Consider the following 26,853-nt stretch of genomic DNA (forward strand, 5'->3'; position numbering starts at 1 on the left):
TTAGGAATGATCTTGGACACTTCCCGCGGGTTGGTCATTCTCCCTCCAGAAAAGACGCAAGCTTTACAACAGGCAGTGCGAACTCTTTCCCGTCCAGCTTCCCACTCCATTCGTGGAAAATTGGGCGGCAGATTTTCTCAGTCACGAAGGCATTGCCTCAGGAGAGTGGTCTCTTCATCCAGAGGTCTTTCACCAGATCTGTCTTCTGGGGGACTCCGGATGTGGACCTCATGGCCTCCAGGCTAAACAAGGTGTCATTGCCCGATCGCGCGATCCATGCGCCAACGAAGCGGACGCCCTGGTGCTGCCATAGCACCAGTTCCGGCTTCCGTACATCTTTCCCCCTCTTCCCTTGCTTCCGAGGGTTGTCAAGAAGATCAGAGCAGAGGGAGTGCCTGTAATCCTAGTCGCGCCAGATTGGCCGCGCCAAGCATGGTATGCGGAACTAATACAGCTAGTCCCCGACGTTCCCTGGCGACTTCCAGATCGCTCGGATCTGCTTTCTCAGGGCCCGATTTACCACCAGAACTCCAGGGCCCTGTCTTTGACGGCATGGCTGTTGAATCCTGGATTTTAGCACAGGTTGGATTCTCTCCCGTCATCTCCACCATGATTAGTGCTAGGAAGCCCGTATCCAGATGTATCTATCACCGCACCTGGAAAATATTCTTTTCATGGTGCAAGGATCATGGTCGTTCCCCTCTGGTATCCTCCATTCTGAGAATATTGGAGTTTCTTCAATCCGGGCTAAGATCAGGTCTCGTGCTTAGCTAGCTCAAGGGCCAAATTTCAGCCTTGTCAGTGCTTTTCCAACAAAGAATTGCCACCAAACCTCAGGTCAGGACGTTTATTCAAGGAGTCTCCCATGTAGCGCCTCCTTATAGGAATCCATTAGAACCATGGGACCTTAACCTGGTTCTCGGGGCCTTACAAGAGGATCCTTTTGAACCGCTGCAGGACGTGTCATTGACCATCCTCTCTTGGAAAGTGGTCTTTCTAGTAGCCATCACGTCAATCAGACGAGTTTCGGAATTGGCAGCTCTGTCCTGCCGTTCTCCGTTCCTGAATTTTCATCAGGACAAGGTGGTTCTCAGAAAGTCCTCGTCCTTCATGCCCAAGGTCGTCTCCTCTTTCCATCTCAACGAGGAAATTGTTTTGCCTTCCTTTTGTCCGGCACCAGTCCATCGCATTGAGAAGGCCCTCCACACCCTGGATGTGGTTAGGGCACTGAGACGGTACATCTCGCGGACGGCTCCCTTCCGCAGGTCAGATGCTCTGTTCATACTTCCTCAGGGGCATAGGAAAGGCCTAGCCGCGTCCAAAGCAACGCTAGCCAGGTGGATTCGCTCTGCGATTCAGGAATCCTACCGTGTCAGGAACGCGCCCGTCCCTGCGGGGATTAAGGCGCACTCTACCCGGTCAGTGGGCGCTTCGTGGGCCATTCGGCACCAGGCCACGGCAGAACAGGTCTGCAAGGCTGTGATTTGGTCCAGTCTGCATACCTTTTCAAAACATTACCAAATTCATTCTCAGGCCTCTGCAGATGCAGCTCTCGGCAGACGCATCCTGCAAGCGGCAGTACCTCAGTCTTAACTCAGAGGTACATGGGGTATTAGCAGATGTATGCTTCCCACCCAGGGACTGCTTTAGGACGTCCCACTGTCTGTGTCCCCCAATTAGGCGTAGGAGAAATAGGGATTTTTGTGTACTCACCGTAAAATCCTTTTCTCCAAGCCATTCATTGGGGGACACAGCACCCGCCCTGTTTAGCCTACTGGCTCATTTGTAGCATTCTTAGGTTTTGACATAGTGCGTTACTGTTGACTGCTTAACCTCCTACTGCTTTTTTCACTGAACTGGAGATGTCTCATCCAGCTGCGGGGTGTATACTGCAGGGGAGGAGTTAACTTTTTTCTTTCTGATTGCTTAGTGTCCTCCTAGTGGCAGCAGCATAACACCCACTGTCTCTGTGTCCCCCAATGAATGGCTCGGAGAAAAGGATTTTACGGTAAGTACACAAAAATCCCTATTAAAAAAAAAGTTTTTTTCCTATTTTTCCTCCTCAAAATTTGGGGCGCGTCTTATAATCCGGAGAGTCTTATAATCCAAAAAATATGTTATGTTAAAATTTGGAATATTTACATATATACTGTATATCGTTATTATATTTGGATGTTAGTGGTTTTATGTAATTTTCTGCTTTTATGACACCGATGAGTTATTTGGATGGATTGTACTCTGGATTGCTCTTCCAAGTATTTTAAAACCATGCCTATAAATACGGCAAATCTATCACCCATATTAGTTTCTTGCCAGACGTTAAACCATAGTGTCAGTAAGGGTTATCACACTAATCTGACAGCTTTCTATATCCAGAACAGGTTTTACTAGCGGATCAGGTGAAAGGATTCTGAAGGTCTGGGTTGCAGCCAGGTACACTGCTCAGCCTGACATATACAATCTCTTAAAGGGAAGGTGCCATGTTTTTTCATAATTTAACGTAAAAAAGAAAATGGTATAAAAAGATATTGTCCCCTAAGCTTGACTCAGTGGGGTGTATGGTTTTTTTTTTACTATATTAATGCAGCCACTGGGGGCTGCCATCTTACCTTTCTGGCTGCTGAACGACACTTTCCATGCTCATTTACGGCAGTCCCTGGGCATAAGACATAACAGTCGGCTCCCGACCCCTATCTGTATCATTGCAGCAGCATCAGCTGTGAACTGGGCACGCCTCTGTGGGCAGCTCAATTCACAGCTGTAGGTGTGGCCAGGCGCCATCTTATTAGAGCCCAGTGCTTTCCAGTTACACTCTGATGCAAGCCTTGGATGCTGTACTGTTCCAGCATAACGGCTTGGATGTTCACTCTGCACATACAACCTGCAGGAGAGAATACAGGACGAGCTCCTGGGGACCGAGCTGCTCTTTCCAAAACACCTGATCAGCTGCAGCCCCTGCACTTGCAAAACAGAGGAGGAGCTGCTCCTTCAAAACACTTGGCAATCTGCTGGACATCTAATCCTCTCCTGTGATACTGACTGCTGAGCTGTGTATCTAATCCTCTCCTGTGTGATACTGTCTGCTGAGCTGTGTATCTAATCCTCTCCTGTGTGATACTGTGTGCTGAGCAGTGTATCTAATCCTCTCCTGTGATACTGACTGCTGAGCGTGTATCTAATCCTATCCTGTGTGATACTGACAGCTGAGCCGTGTATCTAATCCTATCCTGTGTGATAGTCTTCAGAGCTGTGTATCTAATCCTATCCTGTGTAATACTGTCTGCTGAGCTGTGTATCTAATCCTATCCCGTGTGATACTGTCTGCTGAGCTGTGTATCTAATCCTATCCTGTGTGATAGTCTGCTGAGCCATGTATCTAATCCTATCCCGTGTGATACTGTCTGCTGAGCTGTGTATCTAATCCTATCCTGTGTGATAGTCTGCTGAGCCATGTATCTATTAATAATAATTTTTGGATGGCACCTTCCCTTTAATTTCTGCACACACATTCTTTGTATGAGTACAGCATTTATCAACATTAACAATTTCCAGTCCATATTACAATAAGTTGGATTTCAAATATTTCATTAAATAGGAATCAATTTTAATGTAGGGTGTAGAATCATAGAATCATAGAATCGTAGAGTTGGAAGGGACCTCCTGGGCCATCTGGTCCAACCCCCTGCTCAAAGCAGGATTCGCTAAATCATCCCAGTCAGATGTCTGTCCAGCCTCTGTTTGAAGACTTCCATTGAAGGAGAACTCACCACTTCTCGTGGCAGCCTGTTCCACTCATTGATCACTCTAACTGTCAAAAAGTTTTTTCTAATATCTAATCTGTGTCTCCTCCCATTCAGTTTCATCCCATTGCTTCTAGTCTTTCCTTGTGCAAATGAGAATAAAGTTGATCCTTCTACAATGTGACAGCCCTTTAGATATTTGTAGACAGCAATTAAGTCTCCTCTCAGTCTTCTCTTTTGCAAACTAAACATTCCCAAATCCTGCAACCTTTCCTCATAAGACAGGGTTTGCAGACCGGTCACCATTCTGGTCGCTCTTTTCTGAACTTGCTCCAGTTTGTTGATGTCTTTTTTAAAATGTGGTGCCCAAAACTGGACACAATATTCCAGATGAGGTCTGACCAAAGAGGAGTAGAGGGAAATAATGACTTCACGTGATCTAGACTGTATGCTTCTGTTAATACATCCTAGAACTGCATTTGCCTTTTTTGCTGCTGCATCACACTGTTGACTCGTATTCAGTCTGTGATCTATTAGTATACCCAAGTCTTTTTCACATGTGCTGTCACTTAGCCCTATTCCTCCCATTCTATATATGCTTTTTTCATTTTTATTGCCCAGATGTAGTACTTTGCATTTCTCCCTGTTAAAAACCATTCTGTTAGTTACTGCCCACTTCTCCAGTTTATTTAAATCTTTTTGAATCCTCTCTCTCTCTTCTCTAGTATTAGCTATCCCTCCTAGCTTTGTGTCATCAGAAAATTTAATCAGTTTACCCTCAATTCCTTCATCTAAATCGTTGATAAAGATGTTGAACAATACAGGGCCCAGGACAGAGCCCTGTGGTACCCCACTTGAGACATTCTTCCAACTGGATGTGCAGCCATTTACGACCACTCTTTGGGTCCGATCACTAAGCCAGCTATGAATCCACCTAACAGTTGCCTTGTCCATTCCATACTTAGTCATTTTTTCAATAAGGATTGTATGAGAGACTTTGTCAAATGCTTTGCTGAAGTCAAGATATACTATATCTACAGCATTTCCTTGATCCACCCAATCAGTGATACCGTCATAGAAGGAAATTAAGTTAGTCTGACATGACTTATTAGTTACAAACCCATGCTGACTCTGTTTGATCACTTCATTCTTATCCAGGTATTGACTTACATGTTGTTTAATAATTTGTTCAAAGATCTTTCCTGGTATAGAAGTCAGACTCACTGGCCTATAGTTGCCTGGGTCCACCTTCTTCCCCTTTTTGAAGATAGGAACAACATTTGCTCTTCTCCAGTCTTCTGGCACTTCTCCTGTTCTCCAAGAATTTTCAAAGATTATGGAGAGTGGTTCAGAAATTTCTTCTGCTATCTCCTTCAGTACTCTGGGGTGTAATTCATCTGGACCTGGAGACTTGAATTCATTTAGGTTAGCTAAGTGTTTCCTCACTATCTTTCTGTTTATAGATATCCTGGATTCTTCTATTCCCTTAATAGGACAGTGAATAACAGTTGGTGTTACATTTCCTTTCTGAGAGAAAACAGATGCAAAATAGGAATTTAAAAGTTCAGCCTTCTCAACATCCTGTCTTACCATTTCATCATTTTCATGCTGTAAAAATCCTATAGCATCTTTGACTTTTCTTTTACTTTTGACATATCCCCAAAATCCTTTATTATTGCTTTTGACATCTCTTGCAAGCCTCAATTCATTTTCAGCTTTAGAATAATCTGATTTGTGCCCTGCAGATTCTGCAGACAGCATTATATTCTTCTTTAGATATGCCTCCCTCTTTCCATTTTATAAACATTTTTTTCTTCCTTTTTAGCATGTGTTTAAGTTCTGTGTTCACCCATCCTGGTTTCCTTAAATGCTTCCTATTCTTCCCTCTTTTCGGAATTGTTAACAACTGTGCTTTGAGAATTTCATTTTTCAAGATTTCCCAACCTTCCTGGACATTTTTGTCTTTAAGGATATCCAGCCATTGGATCCCTCCAATTATCTTTCTGAATCCCTTAAAATCTGCCTTTCTGAAATCTAACCTTGACGTCTGAGTCTTCACAGGTCTTCCGCCTCTAGTTATCCAAAATTCTAAAATAGCATGGTCGCTACCTCCTAGGGTTCCAGCCACTTACCTCCTCAACCATTTCCTCCCTGTTTATAAGGATTAGATCCAAGGTAGCAGTTCCCCTTGTTTTCTCCCCTACCTTTTGGAAGATAAAGTTGTCAGCAAGAGAGGATAAGAATTTCCTTGACCTGTTAGTTTTGCCTGAGAGAGATTCCCAACAAATGTCTGGATAGTTGAAATCTCCCATGACAACTATGTCATATTTTTTGGAGAACTTGGCCATTTGATGCATAAAGAGTTCATCCATATCTTCAGCTTGCACAGGCGGCCTGTAGTAAATGCCTACAATGGTGTCCTTTCCATTGTTCTGTCCTTGTATTCTTACCCAAACAGTTTCCACAGAACTCCCAGTCTCTGAAGCTTCAATCTCTGTGCAGATATATGCGTTTCTAACATACAATGCAACACCCCCTCCTCGTTTATCAAGTCTGTTTCTTGCAAATAAGTTGTATCCTTCTAGTCTTGTATTCCAATCATGTGTATCGTCCCACCAAGTTTCAGTGATTCCAATGACATCATATTTCTTTTCCTGTGTTAGTAGTTCCAATTCTCCTTGTTTGTTGCCCATGCTTTGTGCATTAGTATAGAAACATTTTAGTTTGTGATTGGTTTCTCTTTCTCCAATATTATTATTAATTAGATTCTTTCGTCTTTGTTCTTCCTTTCCACTTCTAATAGCAGAGTTCTCAATAGCATTTGTCAGGTGTATGGCTTTTTCTGGTCTTTTGCTTCCCTTCCCATGTTGTTCTAGTTTAAAGCTCTCCTTACAAGTGTAGCAAGGCGACTTCCAAATACATGCTTTCCAGTCTTCGTAAGGTGCACCCCATCTCTAGCAAGTAGTCCATCGTATAAGTAGTTCACTCCGTGATCCAGAAATCCAAATCGTTGCTGACTGCACCATCGACGTAGCCAGTTGTTCACCTGCAGAATCTTATTCCACCTCCTTGTTCCATGGCCATCCACTGGGAGGATGGAAGAGAAGACCACCTGCGCTCCCAGTTCTTTCACTTTCTTGCCTAAGTCTTCAAAGTCTCTGCAGATGGTTTCCAGGTCATTTCTTGCGGTGTCATTTGTCCCCACATGTAGTAGCAGGAATGGGTAGTCATCTGTAGGTCTGAAGAGTCCTGATATCCTGTCAGACACATCTTTAATTTTTGCACCTGGAAGACAGCACATTTCTCTTGAAGTTATATCCGGTCTGCAGATAGCAGCCTCTGTTCCTCTCAGCAGGGAATCCCCCATGACCACCACTCTCCGTTTCTTCTTCACAACATTCTTCTTTCTCCATCCAGGAGGACTCTGAAGGCGTACAAGGTTGCTGTTTGTTGGCAAAGTCTTATCCTGATGTATTTCTTCATCATTTTCCTGCGTGAGAGCCTGGTACTGGTTTCTGAGCAGTATGGGTGCTGACTGCCTCCTGATCCTCCTGCTTCTCTGGGTCACATGTCTCCATTCCTCTGTTTCTTCAGGTGCACTTCGAATTTCTTCTCTTTCTGTAACATGAAGAGATAATTCTGCTCTGTCCAAGAACTCTTCACCTTCCTTAATGATCTTCAACGTAGCCAACCTCTCTTTGAGATTTTGCAACTTTTCCTCCAACAGGGACACAAGCTTGCATTTGTGGCATGTGAAGTCTGGCTTTTCCACTGGTAAGTCTGTGAACATGTAGCAAGAAATGCAGCTCACCAAATGGCTCCTGGCCTCTTCCATCTTGAGATTTCTTAAAAACGATGAAAGATGAGCCAAAATTCCGGTTTTTCTGATTTCCTCTTTTCAGCTGCAACGGCCAAAACCCAGTGATCGTTGAGCTCGCGGAGACTCTTCACTTATCCCAGAAGGCACTGGGAATATGCAAATGATCTCCTCAAGACTCTTCCCCTGGTGTGTAGTCAGAGATACAATATTGCACCATTTCTTCTGCCTGACAAGAAGCTCAATCTTCCCACCTGTGTCTATGTGGGATAACACTTTTGGGTACAGTTATAGTCACTTTTTAGACTGCAGTTTGTGTTTTTTTATGCTCCTGTCACATATCCTCTACAGCAGCCATACTGTACAGAGCCTGTGTAACATTCTTCATGCAAGATTAGGGAAACTTACCAATAAATTTTAATTTTTTTGCACATTTATAGGGCAGGTTGAGGAGCACCAGATATACTCCTAATGAATAAGGCAACTGATAATCTAGTGTGAACCTAATTTTCAATAAACACCTAAAACCATTGTTAGGATATAATATATAAATATTGTTATAACCACAGTTGGTGGAAATTGAATTTGAGGATCTGGCCATTGGTCACTTCTGTAATCTGTGGCCATTGTATAGGAGATCTGAAAGCCGCCTTTTAAGCCCCCATCACACTAAGCGAGATCGCTGCTGAGTCACAAGTTTTGTGATGCAACAGCGATCTCGCCAGCGATCTCGCTGTGTGTGACTGGTATCAGCGACCGGCCCCCCGCCGGGAATCGCAGATCATGCTCTAATGTCCTGGGCCATTTTTTGATCGTTGGTCTCCCGCTGGCCAGCACGCATCGCTGCGTGTGGCTGCGGGAGACCAGCGATCAGCGAGCTCCCAGCGCTGTAAGCAGCCCCTGGGAGCTGGTATCCAAGGTAAATATCGGGTAACTAAGCGCGCACGTCGCTTAGGTACCCGCTGTGTACCCTGGATACCAGCGTGCTTGTTACCCGCGTCGTCACTGGTCCTGATCGCTGGTGAGATCTGCCTCTTTGACAGCTCACCAGCGATCATGTAGCGACACCAGCGATCCTGACCAGGTCATATCGCTGTCGGGATCGCTGGTGCGTCGCTTAGTGTGACGGGGCTTTACTCTTCTTTTGAGTCGCCAGCCACAGTTATGACGTCTCAGCAAGCTGGCTATTCAAAGAAAAACTTTTGAACGCCATCAGGTAAGAGGCGGTAATCAGGCCTCCCATACAATGGCACCTGGCCCTGTCAATAAATTTGCTTCAATTCTAGTTATAAATATTAATGGAGAAAAAAAAAAAAAAGAAGAGAAAATCCCATAGAAACCCTTAAATAGGTGCAGCACTATGCCGCATATCACTCACTTCTGGAGGCTGCCACTTCTCCAGCACATTGTCAGAATCTATGTGCTTTCTAAACTCCATATTCTGCAGAAGAAAAGATGGGGGGGGGAGAAACTTAAAAAGAAATAAAACATATACAACTTTTTCTTTGTTATAAATGTCAGTATTAGAGAGAAATATATTAGAACTGAAGAGTTTATGAATCTGTCATCTTCCATTGTTTATATTGATGAATAATTAAGTGATTCAATATTCAGTATATATTAAAAACAAAATGACAGGAAATAGAGCTGCAAGGAGTCAGGTACAAAGTGCAGACATTCGGATAGGGCGTGGGTGCCTACTCCAAGGTACACCTGTACTCAGTATGGGACCAAAGTGACAATCAGGTGTCTATAAGGGCTACTTGAGCCTCTTGTGTGCGCCTCAGTGCCTAGGAAATAGGATTAGTGACGCATGGGTGCGTGATGCCACTGCTTAGAACGATTTCATGGGCGCAGTGAAGCCCGACTGTCCAGATTTGATAGGGGATCTCTTTGATCGCTGATTGCCATGTGTTATGGATGGGAAATGTGCACACACAGACAACTGTGACCAGGGCTCTTTAAAGTTTGTGTAAACAGCAGAGTTTTGACACAGGGGTTAAAGTTTACACCTTTTATCACTTTTTTCCATCAGGGATAAAGTCCTCACCTTTCGAAGCATACTCTCTGATTTCTGCAGGTTAAAGCATCGGGCTGGGAGATGGGACAGAGAGGAAAAGAATTAGACAGAGATTATCGGGATATTACATTACAGACACATAATCCATAATCCTTAACCCTGCTATGACGAGATTGCCATTAAGCAAGGAGAAATACACTTGCAGACTCAAAAAACAACCTACAGAACAATGTAGGAACAATTCATGGAGAACGTGCAGTGACTCGGGTATTGACACTGCTCCCGTAACCTGTCCCAAATCTGCCTCGTCCACAGAGATTAAACAGAATGTAAACTAAACACACAATCTGGTGTTACACTATGGCACGGTTCACATGTGCCTTGTGTAAATGACAAACACTATTAGTTCTCCCGGTCATTAAACAAATGATGGAGGAAAGCTCCTTGTGAACTCGGCATATAACATTTTGCATATTTTACTTTATCGGGAGAGATGTGTCATCCTGACTTGGGGCTGAAAGAATCGACGTTCCCCCCACCATCGACGTTCCCCCACCATTGTGCAGGGAATAATGAGGCTGGCCTCTCACATTAGTATGAGCGCTCAGAATGAACTCGCATTCAGGGAGCTGCTGTTCGCGGTTATATGTGAATTGATTTTGGCAACCTTGAGTGCCCTTGTATCACACGGTAGTGCCAAGTGATAAGTGCTGGGAAAAAAGCGATCGTTCTCCTTTTTACCACGCACATAAGCTGGAAAAACATGTCATTTATTGTGTATTAACGCTACATTCATTCCATCTAAACGAGGTCTCATAGTAATATGCCAGTGGCTGCAAAGCACTTCGAATAGACGGTTCGTCATTCTTTGTAGACTGCTCAGTAAGTGGAGATCTGATCAGTGCTCGTTACAAATCCTTTCTGTTCTGAAGAATAAAGGGATTTTTGAAGTTGGTTACTGCTTGACGCTTGGGTTACCGGCCCCCTCTGAAGTCTATCAGCAGTGGCTGGTCTCTTAGGCATAGAGCGCATAAGTGTAGAAGTCTAATATAAAGTACTGGTATATTTCACCCGAGGACAACTACCCCCATCCACACAGCCTTTCTAAAAACAAAACGCTAGGAGTATTCTGATAAAATCAGCATACATTACCAATCCCATGGCAGGGGACAGAAGATAGTCATCAGAAATCATTAGTTTGACGCCAGCACATACACAAGGGCAGGGGTATGATTACTAGATTTTTATTGGGAACACATACACCCAATTCCACCATGTCACTGAACCTTATAAAGCATCAAGCATGTCTTACTCACAGTGAGGCCTGGATCACACATGCGAGAAACTCGGACGAGTCTCACATCTTAAGCCACCGGCACTCGGATAGGAGCGTGCGGCTCCATGTATTTCTATGCAGCCGCACGCTCCGCTCCTGAGTTCTGGCGCCAGTGCCGGGTATTAAGATGTGAGACTCGTCCGAGTTTCTCGCGTGTGTGATCCCGGCCTAAGGAATGATTTCCAGCTGCCTGTACAAAGTCAGTGAGCAGAAACCTGCTCTGATGATCACATTATTTGTTACAGAAAATCAGCAATCTACATAAAATAACATAAAAGCTGTTCTGAAAGAACTAATAGTTTTATAAAGATTAAGTTACCTTAGTTCATTCCTACCCATCTGCGGCAATAAACCCCAAACTAAATGAACTCTTATCTTCTGAAACCAGGTTCCAAGGTTATAACGTATTGATAACCATGTTACTGCGATTTCCATAGAAACCTCGTTTACCGGAAAATCCTTTATCTTCCACCTCAGCTATCAATAACTAGTGAAGTTTTCTTATCATTGGCCTTGTAATTGGCGTTTGGCTCTGGACGATCTTACAGTGATGTTACCCACGTGATATCCAGACAGTCATAGTGACTGATAGGGGAGGGCCATAGTCACAAATCAGTGCAATGACTATTCTGTTTCCGTATTAATCACCCAGGAGGTAAAGGGTGTAAAATGATAGAATAATAATAATTTTTATTTATACAGAGCCAACATATTCCGCAGCGCTTTAAAATTCAGCGGTGCCATATACAGACAATAAATTCAACACAAGGTACGGCAGTGTAAACAGATACAGTAGGAGTGAGGACCCTGCTCGCAAGCTTACAACCTGCAAGGAAATGGGGGGGGGGGGAACACAATAGGGGAAAAGTGCTTGTTATATAAGATCCAATAATTATAATAAGTAGGGGGTCTTCATATAAAACTACATGATCCAGTCATCAGCCAGTATGTTTAAGTGCAGTTATCACATGTGTGGAGGGTGTGGAGACAGATGTATAGGAGGGAGCAATTTCTGAATAATGTTTAGAAGGAGGGAACAGAGGAGAGTTAGGTTAGTGAGTTGAGGTTATAGGCTTGTTTAAAGAGATGTGTTTTTAAAGCAAGCTTAAAAACCTGGGAGCTAGGTATCAGTCGGATCGTGTGGGGTAGTGCATTCCAGAAAACTGGCGCAGCACTGGACAAGTCTTGGAGATTGAAGTGCGAGGTTCAAATTATGAAGGACGTCAGTCTTAGGTTAATTTCAGAATGGAGGGAACGAGTAGGGCGATAGAAGGAGATGAGGAATAAGATATAGGGTGGTGCAGAACCGTGGAGAGCTTTGTGGTTGAGAGATGAGTTTCTGTTGTATTATGTAGCAAATGGGCAACCAGTGTAATGACTGGAACAAGGTGGAGGCAACGGTGAAGTGGCTGGACAGAAATAAGACCCTGGCTGCCGCTTTCAGGACGGATTGGAGAGGGAGGAGAAAGTTTTGTTAGGCCGGGATCACACATGCGAGAAACTCGGAGGAGTCTCGCATCTTAATACTCGGCACTGCCGCCGGCACTCAGGAGCGGAGCGTGCGTCTGCATGTATATTTCTATGCAGCCGCACGCTCCTCTCCCGAGTGCCGGTGGCAGTGTCGGGTATTAAGATGCGAGACTCCTCCAAGTTTCTCGCATGTGTGATGCCGGCCTTAGGTTGAGCGTTGCAGTAGGTTTCCAGCTTTCATTGGTAATAACCCTGGTATCTTGACACATTAAAGGTTTTGCCCTGTAACATATTTATCTTACCCCGAAGCCAGCGCAGCAGAAAGTAGTCATCCTGGCAGTAGGAAGGGAGCTGGGGCAGAAGGTCTTTCACATTTTCACGGAACTATGGACAAGAAAAAAGTTATAATGCTGAAAATATTAGAAGCAGGACATATTGTTGCTTAAAATACATAATCAGTAGCATTAAAACGGTATTTATTATTTGGAAATGCTCTACATACCATAATACAGACACAGGGTTTTGCATATTTTGGAAGAGACAGGGTAGTGCACAAGAGGAGTATGACATGAATAGTGCTATAAACATATTTTTTCCTAATTCATTCATCTACAACACTGACAAACTAATTCCCATAATGCTACTACAACAGCAATAGCTACGACAAGGCTGGACTCATTCCGTGTGTTTGTGATGGATTTGGTTTCCTCCTTTTTTTTATTTTTTTTGCAGCTAAAAAGATTTAAAGGAGTATGCCCATCTCCAAGATCAAATCCCAAGATGTAGTAGGCGTAATGATAAGAATATTAGCAAATTCCTCCAGTTTGACCTGTAGTATGGTTATCTATGTCGCTTACCCCATGTGCAGGGCATTGCAGTAGCTTAGGTGTCCATGGTTACCACCACTCATATAGTGACAGTTAGTGGTTGTAACCATAGATACCTAAGCTACTGCAATACAATGCACATGGGGTTAGTGCACATGGCTAATCAGAAAAACTATACTACATTTCTAATAGGAGGTATTTGCTAATATTATTATTACACCTAGTACATATTGGGATAGGATCTTGGAGATGGGAATACCCATAATACAGTACCCCTTAATGCAATAAAAAGAGCACCATGTATAATGTTTTTTTTTTTTTCTTTTTTGCTTATGGGGTTTTCCCCATAGTCTTCTCTGTGGAACTTATAAGGCTATGTGCACACGGTGCGGATTCTGCTGCGTTTCCGCAGCGGTTTTGGCCCTGCGGAAACGTAGCAGTTCCGCAGACCAAGTACAGTACAATGAAACCCTACGGGTTTTCAAAAACGCTGTGCTGACGGTGCGGTTTTGCTGCGGTTTACAAACCGCAGCATGTCAATTGTTTGGGCGGTTTCCGCAGCGGTTTCACACCTTTAACATAGTAGAGGTGTGAAACCGCAGGGCAAAAACGCAGGTGAATCTGCAACGTGTGCACATAGCCTAAGGAACCTGTCAACTGATTGACGTGGCCTAACTCACAGGCTGCCTGAATCAGACATTGGCTATTTTTGATCAAAAACAGAATTACTAAGAACTCGGTGTTATTTAAATGCACTTTTGCGTTTTCCTTATTTAGTTACAGCAGGGTTTTTGCTCATTTTGTCTCTTGTAGGTCTTGTATTGGCTGTATTGTGGCAGCAATGTATGCAGTACAGCCAGATGGCCGGTGCCTAGTGGCTTTTCCCCACCCTACTCCCTAGGACTGACAGATCTCTCCCTACTTTTGTGTATAGGTAGAGTTCGGTCAGTTAGCGCAGTCAGATAGGAAGAAGCAACTGGGACTTGCCTTGGACTAGTCATCCGAGTCTCTGGTCGCCTTTTCAAGATGTTTTTCTCTGAAATCACGCATATTTTCAGAGTAAGGCTGGGGTCACACTTGCGAGAAACTCACACAAGTCTTGCGTCTCAATAAATGGCACTGCTGCCGGCACTTGGGATCGGAGCGCTCAGCTGCATGGAAATACATGCAGGCGCACACTCCGGTCCGAGTGCTGGCGGCAGTGCCGGGTATTGAGATGGGAGATGACCCCGGCATAAGACATACACAGCTCTAGTAATGCAGACCGTGTCTGATTCATGGTTCAGGCAGCATGAATCTGGTTCCCCTTAAAATATGCAAGAAAAATTACCAAAAAAATAGTTGTTTTAAAATCCTATTTTGTTCATCCATTTCTAAATCTTAAAAAATTAGATATAGTGACTGTGAAAGAGCACAGATATTGCCCCTATGGTCAAGAATATGCATCTGAATGGTTAGGGGGATGATCCAGGCCCTGACGTATCATTGGTCAAGCCGCACAGGGGTCCAAGAGGTAAGGGGCGCACATACGCCTCCAAAGTAGGCTGAATTGTGCTTTATGATGAGCTATTGGACTGCAGAGGGCACATATATTGTTCTTGCACAGGGGCCCTTTTATGATTACATCTGTCAAGAATGGCTCTTTAACTATGACGTAACATTTGTTTTTGGGAATTTATTGTATAATTAAGAATAATCATAAAACTGGGCCACTGAAAGAAAAAAAAAAAAAGTCCAGCTGGTTCCGGAAATGTTTTAGCTGGCTGAATCATTTGATATGCTACTAGTTAGAAATCATCAGGCACATGTATAGTTGGCCGCTTCTGGTGTTGATGGAAGCCGTGACTTAGCTGCACATTGCTCCCGACGTCCCTGGTTGTTATAGCAATCTATTCACCATGAATGTATGGTGGCGGGCTGGCAGAGGCTGTGGGCACCACTCACTTGTTTCAGCACTTCGCCATTGGGCTGGTGCAGGGTTTCCCATTCTGTGATGTGGGGACTCTCATGACTACCTCAAACACAATGAAGGGCTACTTAAGTCTTTTGAGACCAACTAAAAGAAAGGCATTTCTCTGTCCGCACTGCCGATCATAAGTGGGCACTTATTGGTATGTGATATTGCTCAGATCAAATAAAGAATGTCGGGCAGGTTCACACACAGGAAAGCATTCATTTGTTATGTTTTATTCTGAAACGCCGCAGAGAGTCGCTCGTTCTGGTGCGGCCCATGGCCAACAAATAGGTGCTGTGAACTTAGACCAGACAGTGTAAAATGGAACAGATTTATCATCCAGCATGAACCACTGTAAGGGCAGATGCAGGCGGCTGTAGATTGTCTCGTCTGAGAGAATCGGACCGATTGTGCAAATTTCACTCCGATCAGAGTATGAGCACAGTGCGATGCGATTTTCTTGGATGAGGAGAAGATGAAGAAAAAAAAAAAAGTCTCAACCTTCGCCATTCTGGCAGTCCGTGGAAATCGGACTGCACTCAGATGTCATCCGAGTGAAGCTGATGTATCTCACGCACTCACTGACGAGTGCAAGCCAAATAGCAGATCAAACTTGGGCATGCAGCAATTTTTTCTGTCAGACAGGCTCTGTCCGAAAAAAAAAATATCGAACATGTGCGCGGCCCTGTAGAATACCATTGGTCCGAATGCAAGTTGATGTTTTTTCGGATCGCACTTGGACCAAAAATACACTCGTCTGCACCTGCCCTAAGACAATTTGGTGCATTTTAAGACTGTCTCGCCTACGTTTGGGCCACAGATTAGGAATTCTCCTGCAATGTGTGCAAGACTACATGCGCTTGGTGCAATAGTTAATATGAGGGTGGCTGGGTATTACATTAATAGAAACAAATAGAATACAACTGCTAACGACAAAACGTGCAGTGAGGGCCCGGAACGCACAGGGAAAGACCACGCTAAGGGGACGCGGATAGATCAGTGTGACAGCTGGCCACGCCAGCATTTTGTGTAAGCAACGCTCCACATGCCATGAGTGGTCCCGGCTTGTTTTCTAGTAATCTCTAACATTCCCAAATAATTCCACCATCATTAGGGTACGTGGACTCGGTTTACAACATGTATGGGGAGTAAGTCAGGTGAGTGATAACTGTCAGGATCAAGAGCCGAGTGTCCCCGTATCAGGTGTGCGATGGCACGGAGGTCATAAACACGGTGGCCTTAGCAGTCAAGGTCCTTGCTTTGCTCTATGAACCGGATTAGATAAATCAGGCGCAGTACCTCTTGGCTGACATCTAGTTTATGCATATAATGCTGACACAAATATACATGTATACTGTCAGTGACCGCCAGTCAGATGCTAGTAATTTGTCTGAATATTCTACAGGCGATGCAGGGATACGCCAACATGTGCAAAATGCTGAATTTGTCCTGGATCTGCCGACACTGTGTAATGTGATGCAGGCAAATCTAGCAATGTAACCGAGCCACATCTCTATATACTGGATCTGTCACCAGATTTCAGCACACTAACTGCACACATTACTAAACAGATCTCTTATTCCTAATGAGACTGTTGTATTTACTTTGAAAATCAATGTCAGAATGGCTGTACAGTATAATTCTGATCTTAGGAGTCTAGCTACAGAATGAATACCCTTGTGCTCATGAGCGATTTCAATCTCTGCCCACTCAGCTTGACTGACAGCTGCAGCTTGTACTGAGCAATGTGAGATCTCAGCAGAACAGAAACTAAGGAGCTGTCAGACTAAGTGGGCAGAGGTGGGTCTTAAACCATCAAAGTATTATATATAAAGCCAATCTGACACAGATTTTCAAAGTAAATACACCAGCCTTATCAGGACTAAGCGATTTATTTAGCAATGCATGCAGTTCATATTGGGAAATGGGGTGAAAGATCTGATGCCCCAACAGACCTATTAGTGAATGTAATAGCACCACTAATCTGCTAGCAATATTAAAATTCATGCATCCATCTTGCCTAGGAAGGATCTCCTGACCGCCCTTGTAAGAACCACAGCGGGGTCAGGTGATCTTTCTGGACTAAGAAACTGAGAAGGGCCATTGTTTTACATCCAGACCTAAGGCCATTTCACACGGCGATATTGTGGTCAGTATTTGGGAGCCAGGAGCGGGACCAAAACAAGAAAGAGCTGCTAATCTGTCCATCATAGATTTTCTTTCCACAGTTTCCACTTCTAGTTTTGGCTTACAAATATCGATGTACAATACTGACGTCATGAAAGTGGCTTCTGCCCAGAGCTTGCGGAAGTTGTATCCACAAGATTAGCTCTATTAAATCGGTTTTCTAGTTTTATGTAAGTAAAGCTTGGATTAAATAATGAAAAGTTATGAAACAGTTCTGTGGGCCGTGAATCATCATTTTTCCATCCACACAGACCCAACTCTTATCCATGTGCTACAACTGAATCTGTCTGTGGGCCAAACACTGACTGATCCATTGTAGCGAACTATGCGGACATGAGACTTGTGCTCCTGGGGGTAGATCACCCATCACATGTCCTACGCTGAATACAACTGGACCAAACTCTCAGCTGTGACCAGTGCTAGGGCTGTACATTTCCAGCCCCTGGATGTAAAGAAGAATGACTGAGCAATGATAAAGGTCCATCAATGATAAAGGTCCATGATTCACGGCTCTCCTTTCTTACAATATTAATCTAGGATCAGATTTAGGGTTTGTTAACACAAGTTGATAAAATTGTCATTGATAAACGATACAGAAAGTGATGAAAATTATCTGGAGGGGGCTCGTACAAATGATCACTCATGAGACCACTCTGTCCCCCTTCCGTAATACACCTTTATGGGGGAGGTGCTGCAGACTAATGATGCGTTTTTACAGAACGTTGGCCGCGCTTACACCGTGCCATGATCCGTAACAATTATTCGCAAAACCGCTGTCAAAATGAACAAGGAGTCGGCCGGGCGTCTTCGGGCATTGTTTAGCCTTCCTATTGACTTCTATTGTAAAGTATGTAGCGTCTTCCGAGCAGAAAACTCCTGAAGAATGGTCGGCTCACGTCGTGCTCGGCACTTTTGAAAGCCTGAAGCATTTAATAGACACTCAAAAACCTAAATATATGAACAGAAAGTCTTTTTTTTCCATTGAAATTAACTGGAAGAGTCTTGCGAGCCTTTTGTGAACGCTTTTTCTGGCGTTTTTCAGAGCGGACTAGCTCAAAACGTTTAAGACAAGATAAGAACACCCGTTTCATCAGGTCGAAGATGTTTTTAACACTGTGAAAGGTGAATCGGAAGACCAGCAACCCGATGGCTTGATGCTATCAAGATAATGGTGGCCCTATCTAGACCTGTACAAGATCGATCTGCCTACAGAGCGTTCATCAAGTCGTCATGGCTCAAGATCAAGCTGACTCTGCACCTCCTGCGCAAGACCTCTATCTTGGAAGAGTGCTGCTCGGAGTGGACGTGGCTATTCACAAAACATGGCGGAAAAAGTAGGAAGAATTTTTCTTTGTAAAAAAAAAAAAAAAAAATCTCCACATGGAAAGTGAGAACTTTATTTATACTAATTATGCACATTGTCTCTTCAGAGAGGAAGAGGACTAGAACTCTAGTGCCACCTATTGGAAGTAGCAATCCTAAAAGTCAATGTCGACCCTTTAACGAGCCTAGCCACATGGCGGGGGAGCCGGTCAGAGGTAAGTATCACACATACCGATATCGCTAGCAATATCGCAATAACGTCACAAAACCAGTGACGTTATTGCGATATTGCTAGCGATATCGCTATGTGTAAAACCCCCTTTAGGATAAAAGCCAAGCCAGAACTTTATTTATAGATCTAGATTTTGCTTTGATTGCATCGGTCCTGTATTCTGGGGTCTCAGTAGTGGAGCAGACTCTACATATTGAGTATTACTTAGTATCACACTAGTACTGTATTCGGGGGTCTCAGTAGTAGGAGGGACCCTATATACAGAATATTATTATCACACTGGCCCTGTATTCGGGGGGTCTCAGTAGTAGGAGGGACCCTATATACAGATTATTATCACACTGGTCCTGTTTTGGGGGGTCTCAGTAGTAGGGGGGACCCCATATACAGAGTATTACATAGTATCACACTAGTACTGTATTCGGGGGTCTCCGTAGTAGAGGGGACCCTATATACAGAATATTACATAGTACCACACTGGTCCTGTATTTGGGGGTCTCAGTAGTAGAGGGGACCCTATATACAGAATATTATTGAGTATCACACTGGTCCTGTATTCGGGGGTCTCAGTATTAGGGGGGATCCTATATACAGAGTAATACATAGTATCACACTGGTCCTGTATTCGGGGGTCTCAGTAGTAAAGAGGACCTTATATACAGAATATTATCACACTGGCCCTGTATTCAGGGGACTCAGTAGTAGAGGGGACTCTATATACATAATATTACATAGTATCACACCGGTCCTGTATTCGGGGGGCTCAGTAGTAGAGGGGATTCTATATACAGAATATTACATAGTATCACACCGGTCCTGTATTCGGGGGTCTCGATAATGGAGGGGACCCTATATACAGAATATTACATAGTACCACACTGGTCCTGTATTCGGGGGTCTCAGTCGTAAAAAGGACCCTATATACAGAATATTATTATCACACTGGTCCTGTATTCGGGGGTCTCAGTAGTAGGGGGGATCCTATATACAGAGTATTACATAGTATCACACTGGTCCTGTATTCGGGGGTCTCAGTAGTAAAGGGGACCCTATAAACTGAGTATTACATAGTATCACACTGGTCCTGTATTCGGGGGTCTCAGTAGTAGGGGGGATCCTATAAACAGAATATTACATAGTATCACACTGGTCCTGTATTTAGGGTCTCAGTAGTAAAGAGGACCCTATATACAGAATATTATTATCACACTGGTCCTGTATTCGGGGGTCTCAGTAGTAGGGGGGATCCTATATACAGAGTATTACATAGTATCACACTGGTCCTGTATTCGGGGGTCTCAGTAGTAGAGGGGACTCTATATACATAATATTACATAGTATCACACCGGTCCTGTATTCGGGGGGCTCAGTAGTAGAGGGGACTCTATATACAGAATATTACATAGTATCACACCGGTCCTGTATTCGGGGGTCTCGATAATGGAGGGGACCATATATACAGAATATTACATAGTACCACACTGCTCCTGTATTCGGGGGTCTCAGTCGTAAAGAGGACCCTATATACAGAATATTATTATCACACTGGTCCTGTATTCGGGGGTCTCAGTAGTAGGGGGGATCCTATATACAGAGTATTACATAGTATCACACTGGTCCTGTATTCGGGGGTCTCAGTAGTAAAGGGGACCCTATAAACTGAGTATTACATAGTATCACACTGGTACTGTATTCGGGGGTCTCAGTAGTGGAGGGGACCCTATAAACAGAATATTACATAGTATCACACTGGTCCTGTATTCAGGGTCTCAGTAGTAAAGAGGACCCTATATACAGAATATTATTATCACACTGGTCCTGTATTCGGGGGTCTCAGTAGTAGGGGGGATCCAATATACAGAGTATTACATAGTATCACACTGGCCCTGTATTCAGGGGACTCAGTAGTAGAGGGGACTCTATATACATAATATTACATAGTATCACACCAGTCCTGTATTCGGGGGGCTCAGTAGTAGAGGGGACTCTATATACAGAATATTACATAGTATCACACCGGTCCTGTATTCGGGGGTCTCGATAATGGAGGGGACCCTATATACAGAATATTACATAGTACCACACTGGTCCTGTATTCGGGGGTCTCAGTAGTAGGGGGGATCCTATATACAGAGTATTACATAGTATCACACAGGTCCTGTATTTGGGGGACTCAGTAGTAGGAGGGACCATATATACAGAATATTATCACACTGTTCCTGTATTCGGGGTCTCAGTAGTAAAGAGGACCCTATATACAGAATATTATCACACTGGTACTGTATTCGGGGGTCTCAGTAGTAGAGGGGACCCTATATACAGAATATTATCACACTGGCCCTGTATTCGGGGGTCTCAGTAGTAGAGGGGACCCTATATACAGAATATTATTATCACACTGGTCCTGTATTCGGGGTCTCAGTAGTAGAGGGGATCCTATATACAGAGTATTACATAGTATCACACAGGTCCTGTATTTGGGGGACTCAGTAGTAGGAGGGACCATATATACAGAATATTATCACACTGGTCCTGTATTCGGGGGTCTCAGTAGTAGGAGGGGACCCCATATACAGAATATTACATAGTATCACAACGGTCCTTTATTCGGGGGTCTCAGTAGTAGGAGGGACCCTATATACAGAATATTATTATCACACTGGTCCTGTATTCGGGGTCTCAGTAGTAAAGAGGACCCTATATACAGAATATTATCACACTGGCCCTGTATTCGGGGGTCTCAGTAGTAGGAGGGACCCTATATACAGAATATTACTGAGTATCACACCGGTCCGGTATTCGGTGGTCTCAGTAGTAGGGGGGACCCCATATACAGAGTAGGAGACATTGCTATAGGTGAGGAGACTTGGCATTCTTTCTGTACAAAGCTTTGGACATGAAAGGGTGTCGTAGTCTGTGTTGTGACTACTACATTCCCCTTGTGGCCCACACGACTGTACAAGGAGCTGGAAGAATCGGAAGCCGCCCTGGGGTCCATGGCCGGAGGGTCCTCTATGAGCTCATCCCGGGGCGGGGCGCAGGAAAGGGTTAACAGGAGGGTGATGCCGGACACAGAAGTGCAGGAGCACAGTGGGCAGCAGCCTGATGGATGGTGTGTGGGTGATGGCACCGGCACCCGCGGGATATCGGGGAGCTCACCTTGCCTAAGGCCTCCTCCTGCTTGGGACTCAGATCGCCAACCCTTCCACTCATCCTGGCACCTGCCTTGTCTCTTCCGCCAGCTGCTGCCTCGGTGCCCGGGAGGGTGTGTCGCTGTCACACGGAGCCCCTGGGTTTCCCTGGGTTATTATATGAGCAGCCCCGTCCCCGCCTCCGCCATCACCGGCCGGCCTCTCCGCTTCCTTTAAAGAGACAGTGCGCTCTTTATTTTCGGTAGTTTTTTGGCATGTGCGGCCACATCCAACTTCTAGTCTGCCCCTGACAGACTGACTGACGTGCCAGCACAGGTGGGCTCAGCCCCTGGGGCTGTGAGAGAATGGTCTCACTACACTGACCCCTGTACAAAGCCTAACACAATCTTCTTCCTCATGAGGCAAACTTTACCTCATGAGGAAGAAGCCTGCAGAACTCGGACGTGTTCCTGTCTTCAGCATTGTGCTTGTTCAGGAGCCTTTTCTCCATATAAGGGCTCATACCCATTTGTGAGAAAAAAACGGACCAAAACTATGCGTTTTGTATGCGATTTTTAATCGCACCATCCGTCTTACATCCGTATGCCTTGCGGGTTTTTTTCCTAGGCGACTACTTTCCTACAGTCATTTACAGGACCATTTACAGTGTTCTATGCCACAGAATGGTGATGTAGCCGTTAAAAACGGATGGAAAGCGGATAGTCCATTTTTCGTTTTCAGTTTTTTCTCGCACCCATTGACTTGCATTGGTGAACACTTTGGGGGCCCACTTTTCACATGCATACAAATATTACACTACACTTGTTCCCAAATTTACCTATATAACTGGGTAGTTTGGTTAATGAAGGATGAGATGCTGCTTTTTCTGTACATTGTAAACCATGTGACTTATGCCTAGTACTATCCATATAGTGGGGTTGGGGGCTCCTGACTGCACAGGGGCCCACCGGGGTTTCCCCTGTTACCCTATGGGCCAGTCCGAGCCTGTAAGGTAATAGCTCATTTCCAATTATCTGCCAGTGTGAACATGCCAGCAATCGGTAAAAATCATTGTTATCGGCAGCACATTGGCTCCTGTGCACAGGTGACGTGCTGCTGAGAACATGAACCAGGCCCTCGCATCCAACATCAGGGCCTAATCTCATAAATGCTCTTTTGGATGAATGGGCAAAAATTCCCACAGATAAACTCCAAAATCTTGTAGAAATTCTTCCCAGAAGAGAGGAAGCTGTTATAGCTGTAAAGTGGCACCAACTCCAAATTAATGCCTAGCGATTTAGAATGGTATGTCCTAAACCTTCTGTGGTGTGTAAGTGTCCCAGCACTTTTGTCCGCAACATGTATATACATACCGCATAACACAAAAGTTTTAGACAGGTGTAGAAAAAATGCTGCAGTAAGAATTTTCTAAAAAATAAAAATGTTAACAGTTTATTTTTATTGGTTAACAAAATGTAAAGTAAATGACCAAAACAATATTTGGTGTGACTGTTCTTTGTTTTCGAAACAGCATCAAGGTTTCTTAGTATACTTGCACATAGTTTTAAAAGAAGCCCAGTAGGGAGGTTGCTCCAACTATCTTGGAGAACTAACCACAGATCTTCAATGCACTGTATTTAGGATTGCTCAAATCCTTCCATCTTTTCATGTAATCCTACACAGACTGGATGATGTTAAGATCAGAGCTCTGTGGGGGCCACATCATCACTTCCAGGACTCATTGTTTCACATCATCACTTCCAGGACTCATTGTTTTGCTTTACATTGAAGATAGTTCTTAATTATATTGGAAGCATGTTTGAGGTAATGGTCCTGCTCCAGAATAAATTTGGAGTCAATCAGACCCTTCTGCAGCATTTTTTACACAAGTCTAAAACTTTTGTACAGTACTAATATTTACTGTGCAAAAGTTTGAGGCTGGGTGGAAAATGGCTTCAAAGTAAGAATGCTATCAAAATAGAAGTATTAGTAATTCATTTTAATCAACTAAATGCTAAGTGATTGAATAAAAGAGAAATCTAAATATATATTTTGCGCAATAACACTTTGCCTTCAAAACAGCATCAAAGCATCAATTCTTATAGGTACACTTGCACAATTTTAGAAAAAAATCAGCAGGGAGGTTGTTCCTATCTTGAACAACTATCCACAGATCTTCTGTGTATAACACTAGTGTGTGGACCCACTGAGCCACAGGCTGGACTTACCTTGGAGGGGTGTGACTAAGTGTCTACCAGGTCTTCACTAGAGCCTCTGATGGTGAGGATAGGCTAGGGTGCCAGTAGGTACCACTCCAAGGCAGTCCCTGGGACTGCAGCAGCTGACCGGATGGTTAGATGCGCAGGTACAAGGTACAGGAGGGTGAAGGCAAAGATGTGGTCAGATAATCCGATGTCTGGGCAGGCAGCACAGATTCAACACACGTAGCCGAGGTCAGGATCAGAGAGGTCAGACAGGACTGGTAAGCAAGTCGGGTAACAGGAGACTGAATATGGTGGAATGCATAGACAAGGTGCCAGCAGGCTAGGAACCAACGTTCGGGCGAAGAATGGCAGGTGGAGGCACCTGATATATTGCTAGGCTGGGGAAGCAAATTTCTGAAGGACAGGGTGGATACAAATTCCTGTAGAGTTTGTCTGTGCCCCCCATGAATCACAACCAACACATGGCAACTCAGAGCGATTTTCAGGTACTGTGTAGAGCAGAGTGAGTAGGGCGGCGCTTAGAAGGCATGCGAGTGCTGTGTGCCCACGTAAGCGTTTTTTTTTGCATTTTTTAAGCGTTTTTACCGGCAAAAACGCTTTAAAAGTCGCTCAAAGGAAGCATCCCATTCATTTTAATGCATTTTGTACTTTTTGTGCATATTGATGCGCTTTTTTCCGCGAAAAAAACACTACGCGGTAAAAAAAAACGCAGCATGCTCATTAATTTGCGGAAAAGTCAGCATTTTTAGCTATTTTCTATGTGTCTGGGGATGCGTGGAAAAAAACGCATCAAAAACGCGGAAAAAACGTGGGAAGGAGTCCGGTTTTCATGCAGAAATTTTCTGCATACATGGGCACATAGCCTAAGGGTATGTGCACACGTAGTTTTTTGGGTGTGCGGATTTTGGAGAGAAAACTGCAGGTAAATCCGCAGTACAAAAGTCCTGCGGTTTATCTGCAGTTTTGCCTGCAGTTTTGCCCTTCGGTTTTAGGGTATGTGCACACGCTGCGGATTCTGCTGCGGTTCCACAGCGTTTCTGCACCTGCGGTTCCGCAGCAGATTCTGCTGCGTTGTACAGTACCTTTATTTCCTATGGAAATAAAAAAAAGCTGTGCACATGCTGCAGTTTTTTCCGCGCGGTTTTGCTGCGGTTTACAAACCGCAGCATGTCAATTGTTTGGTGCAGAAACGCTGCGGTTTTACACCTCATCCATTATGAGGTGTAAAACCGCAGGCAAAACCGCAGATAAACCGCAGGACTTTTGTCCTGCGTATTTACCAGCGGTTTTCTCTACAAAATCCGCACACCCAAAAAACTATGTGTGCACATAGCCTTCTGCACCAAACAATTGACATGCTGCGGATTGTAAACCGTAGCAAAACCGCGCGGAAAAATCCGCAGCATGTGCACTGCGTTTTTTTTTTTCCATTGAAAATAAAGGTACTGTACAACGCAGCAGATTTCACTACGTGTGCACATACCCTAAGGGTATGTGCACACATAGTTTTTTGTCTCTGCGGATTTTGTAGAGAAAACCGCAGGAAATCCGCAGGACAAAGTCCTGCGGTTTTTCTGCGGTTTATCTGCGTTTTTTCTGCGGTTTTGCCCTGCGGTTTTACACCTCATAATGGATGAGGTGTAAAACTGCAGCGTTCCTGCACCAAACAATTGACATGCTGCGTTTTGAAAACCACAGCAAAACCGCGCGGAAAAAAACGCAGCATGTGCACAGCTTTTTTTTATTTCCATAGGAAATAAAGGTACTGTACAACACAGCAGAATCTGCTGCGTTTCTGCAGAGCCAAATACGCTGTGGAAATGCAGCAGAAACCGCAAAGTGTGCACATACCCTAACAGTACAGCCAGACTTTATCTCCTTGAAGATACTGAGTGGGCAAACCTCTTTTCTTGTCTGCATGATTCTTCATCCGAGACACGTTCATAAGGAGTAATCCTTGGTCTGCTGCTAGATCTATAGAAAGTCGCCATACGAGGTATCAGCTGCTGGTACTCCTGAGGAGGCAGACATAAGAAAGGGCACTTGAGGATGCTGGGAGTATGCCACAAAGAATGGAGATGTTCCAGAAGACCTCCTGATATGGTTATTGAAAAGAAAAGAAATCTCCGCCCAGGGGAGTAGTTGTACCCAGGTATCCTGAAAGGCAGAGATAACATGGTGAAGGCTGTTCTCAAGAATCCGATTAACCCGTTCTAGTTGCCCATTGGTCTGCGGATGGAATGTGAAGGAAAAATGCAGCTGGACATTCAGCAGCTTCCTCAGATATCTCCAAAACTTTGAAGTGAATTAGACTCCACAATCAGAGACTATGTGGAGAGGAAGACCATGGAGACGAAACACATGCTGGAAGAACTGCTTGGCAAGCTTAGGAACAGAGGGAACACCAGCCAGAGGAATGAAGTGAGCAATCTTAGGCCGGTTTCACACTAGCGCATTTTCAACGCGCGCACGGCCGGGGGTAGCTCCGCCCCCGAGCCGGCTCTCTGCCCGGCGTGCCCGCCCCTTCCTTGTAGCGCCGCCTCCTAGCGGACAGCGGCGCCTGCGATCGGCGCACCCTATCTTTAGCATAG

General features: G+C 44.4%; 1 protein-coding gene across 3 annotated transcripts in view; it reads right to left on the reverse strand.

Moving 5' to 3' along the window:
• Nucleotides 1-26,306, reverse strand: part of SEC14L2 (SEC14 like lipid binding 2) — an 81,363-nt gene extending 55,057 nt beyond the window's left edge. Inside the window, exons 1-4 of one of the 3 annotated variants that reach the window (XM_073554813.1) lie at nucleotides 26,165-26,306; nucleotides 12,686-12,767; nucleotides 9,608-9,651; nucleotides 8,936-8,998 (exon numbers count right to left, since the gene is read on the reverse strand). In XM_073554813.1, coding sequence (XP_073410914.1) covers nucleotides 8,936-8,998; nucleotides 9,608-9,651; nucleotides 12,686-12,767; nucleotides 26,165-26,182 — 207 coding nt within the window. In that variant the 5' untranslated portion in view covers nucleotides 26,183-26,306. Of the gene's footprint in view, nucleotides 1-8,935; nucleotides 8,999-9,607; nucleotides 9,652-12,685; nucleotides 12,768-22,065; nucleotides 22,223-26,164 lie in introns of those variants that run through there. The other 2 variants (XM_073554812.1, XM_073554814.1) reach the window with 2 other exon arrangements.
• Between the last annotated feature and the right edge of the window lie 547 nt (nucleotides 26,307-26,853).

The sequence above is a fragment of the Dendrobates tinctorius genome, unplaced genomic scaffold (assembly GCF_039654945.1).
Source record: "Dendrobates tinctorius isolate UK_male_01 unplaced genomic scaffold, ASM3965494v1 ptg000213l, whole genome shotgun sequence".
NCBI lineage: Eukaryota > Metazoa > Chordata > Amphibia > Anura > Dendrobatidae > Dendrobates > Dendrobates tinctorius.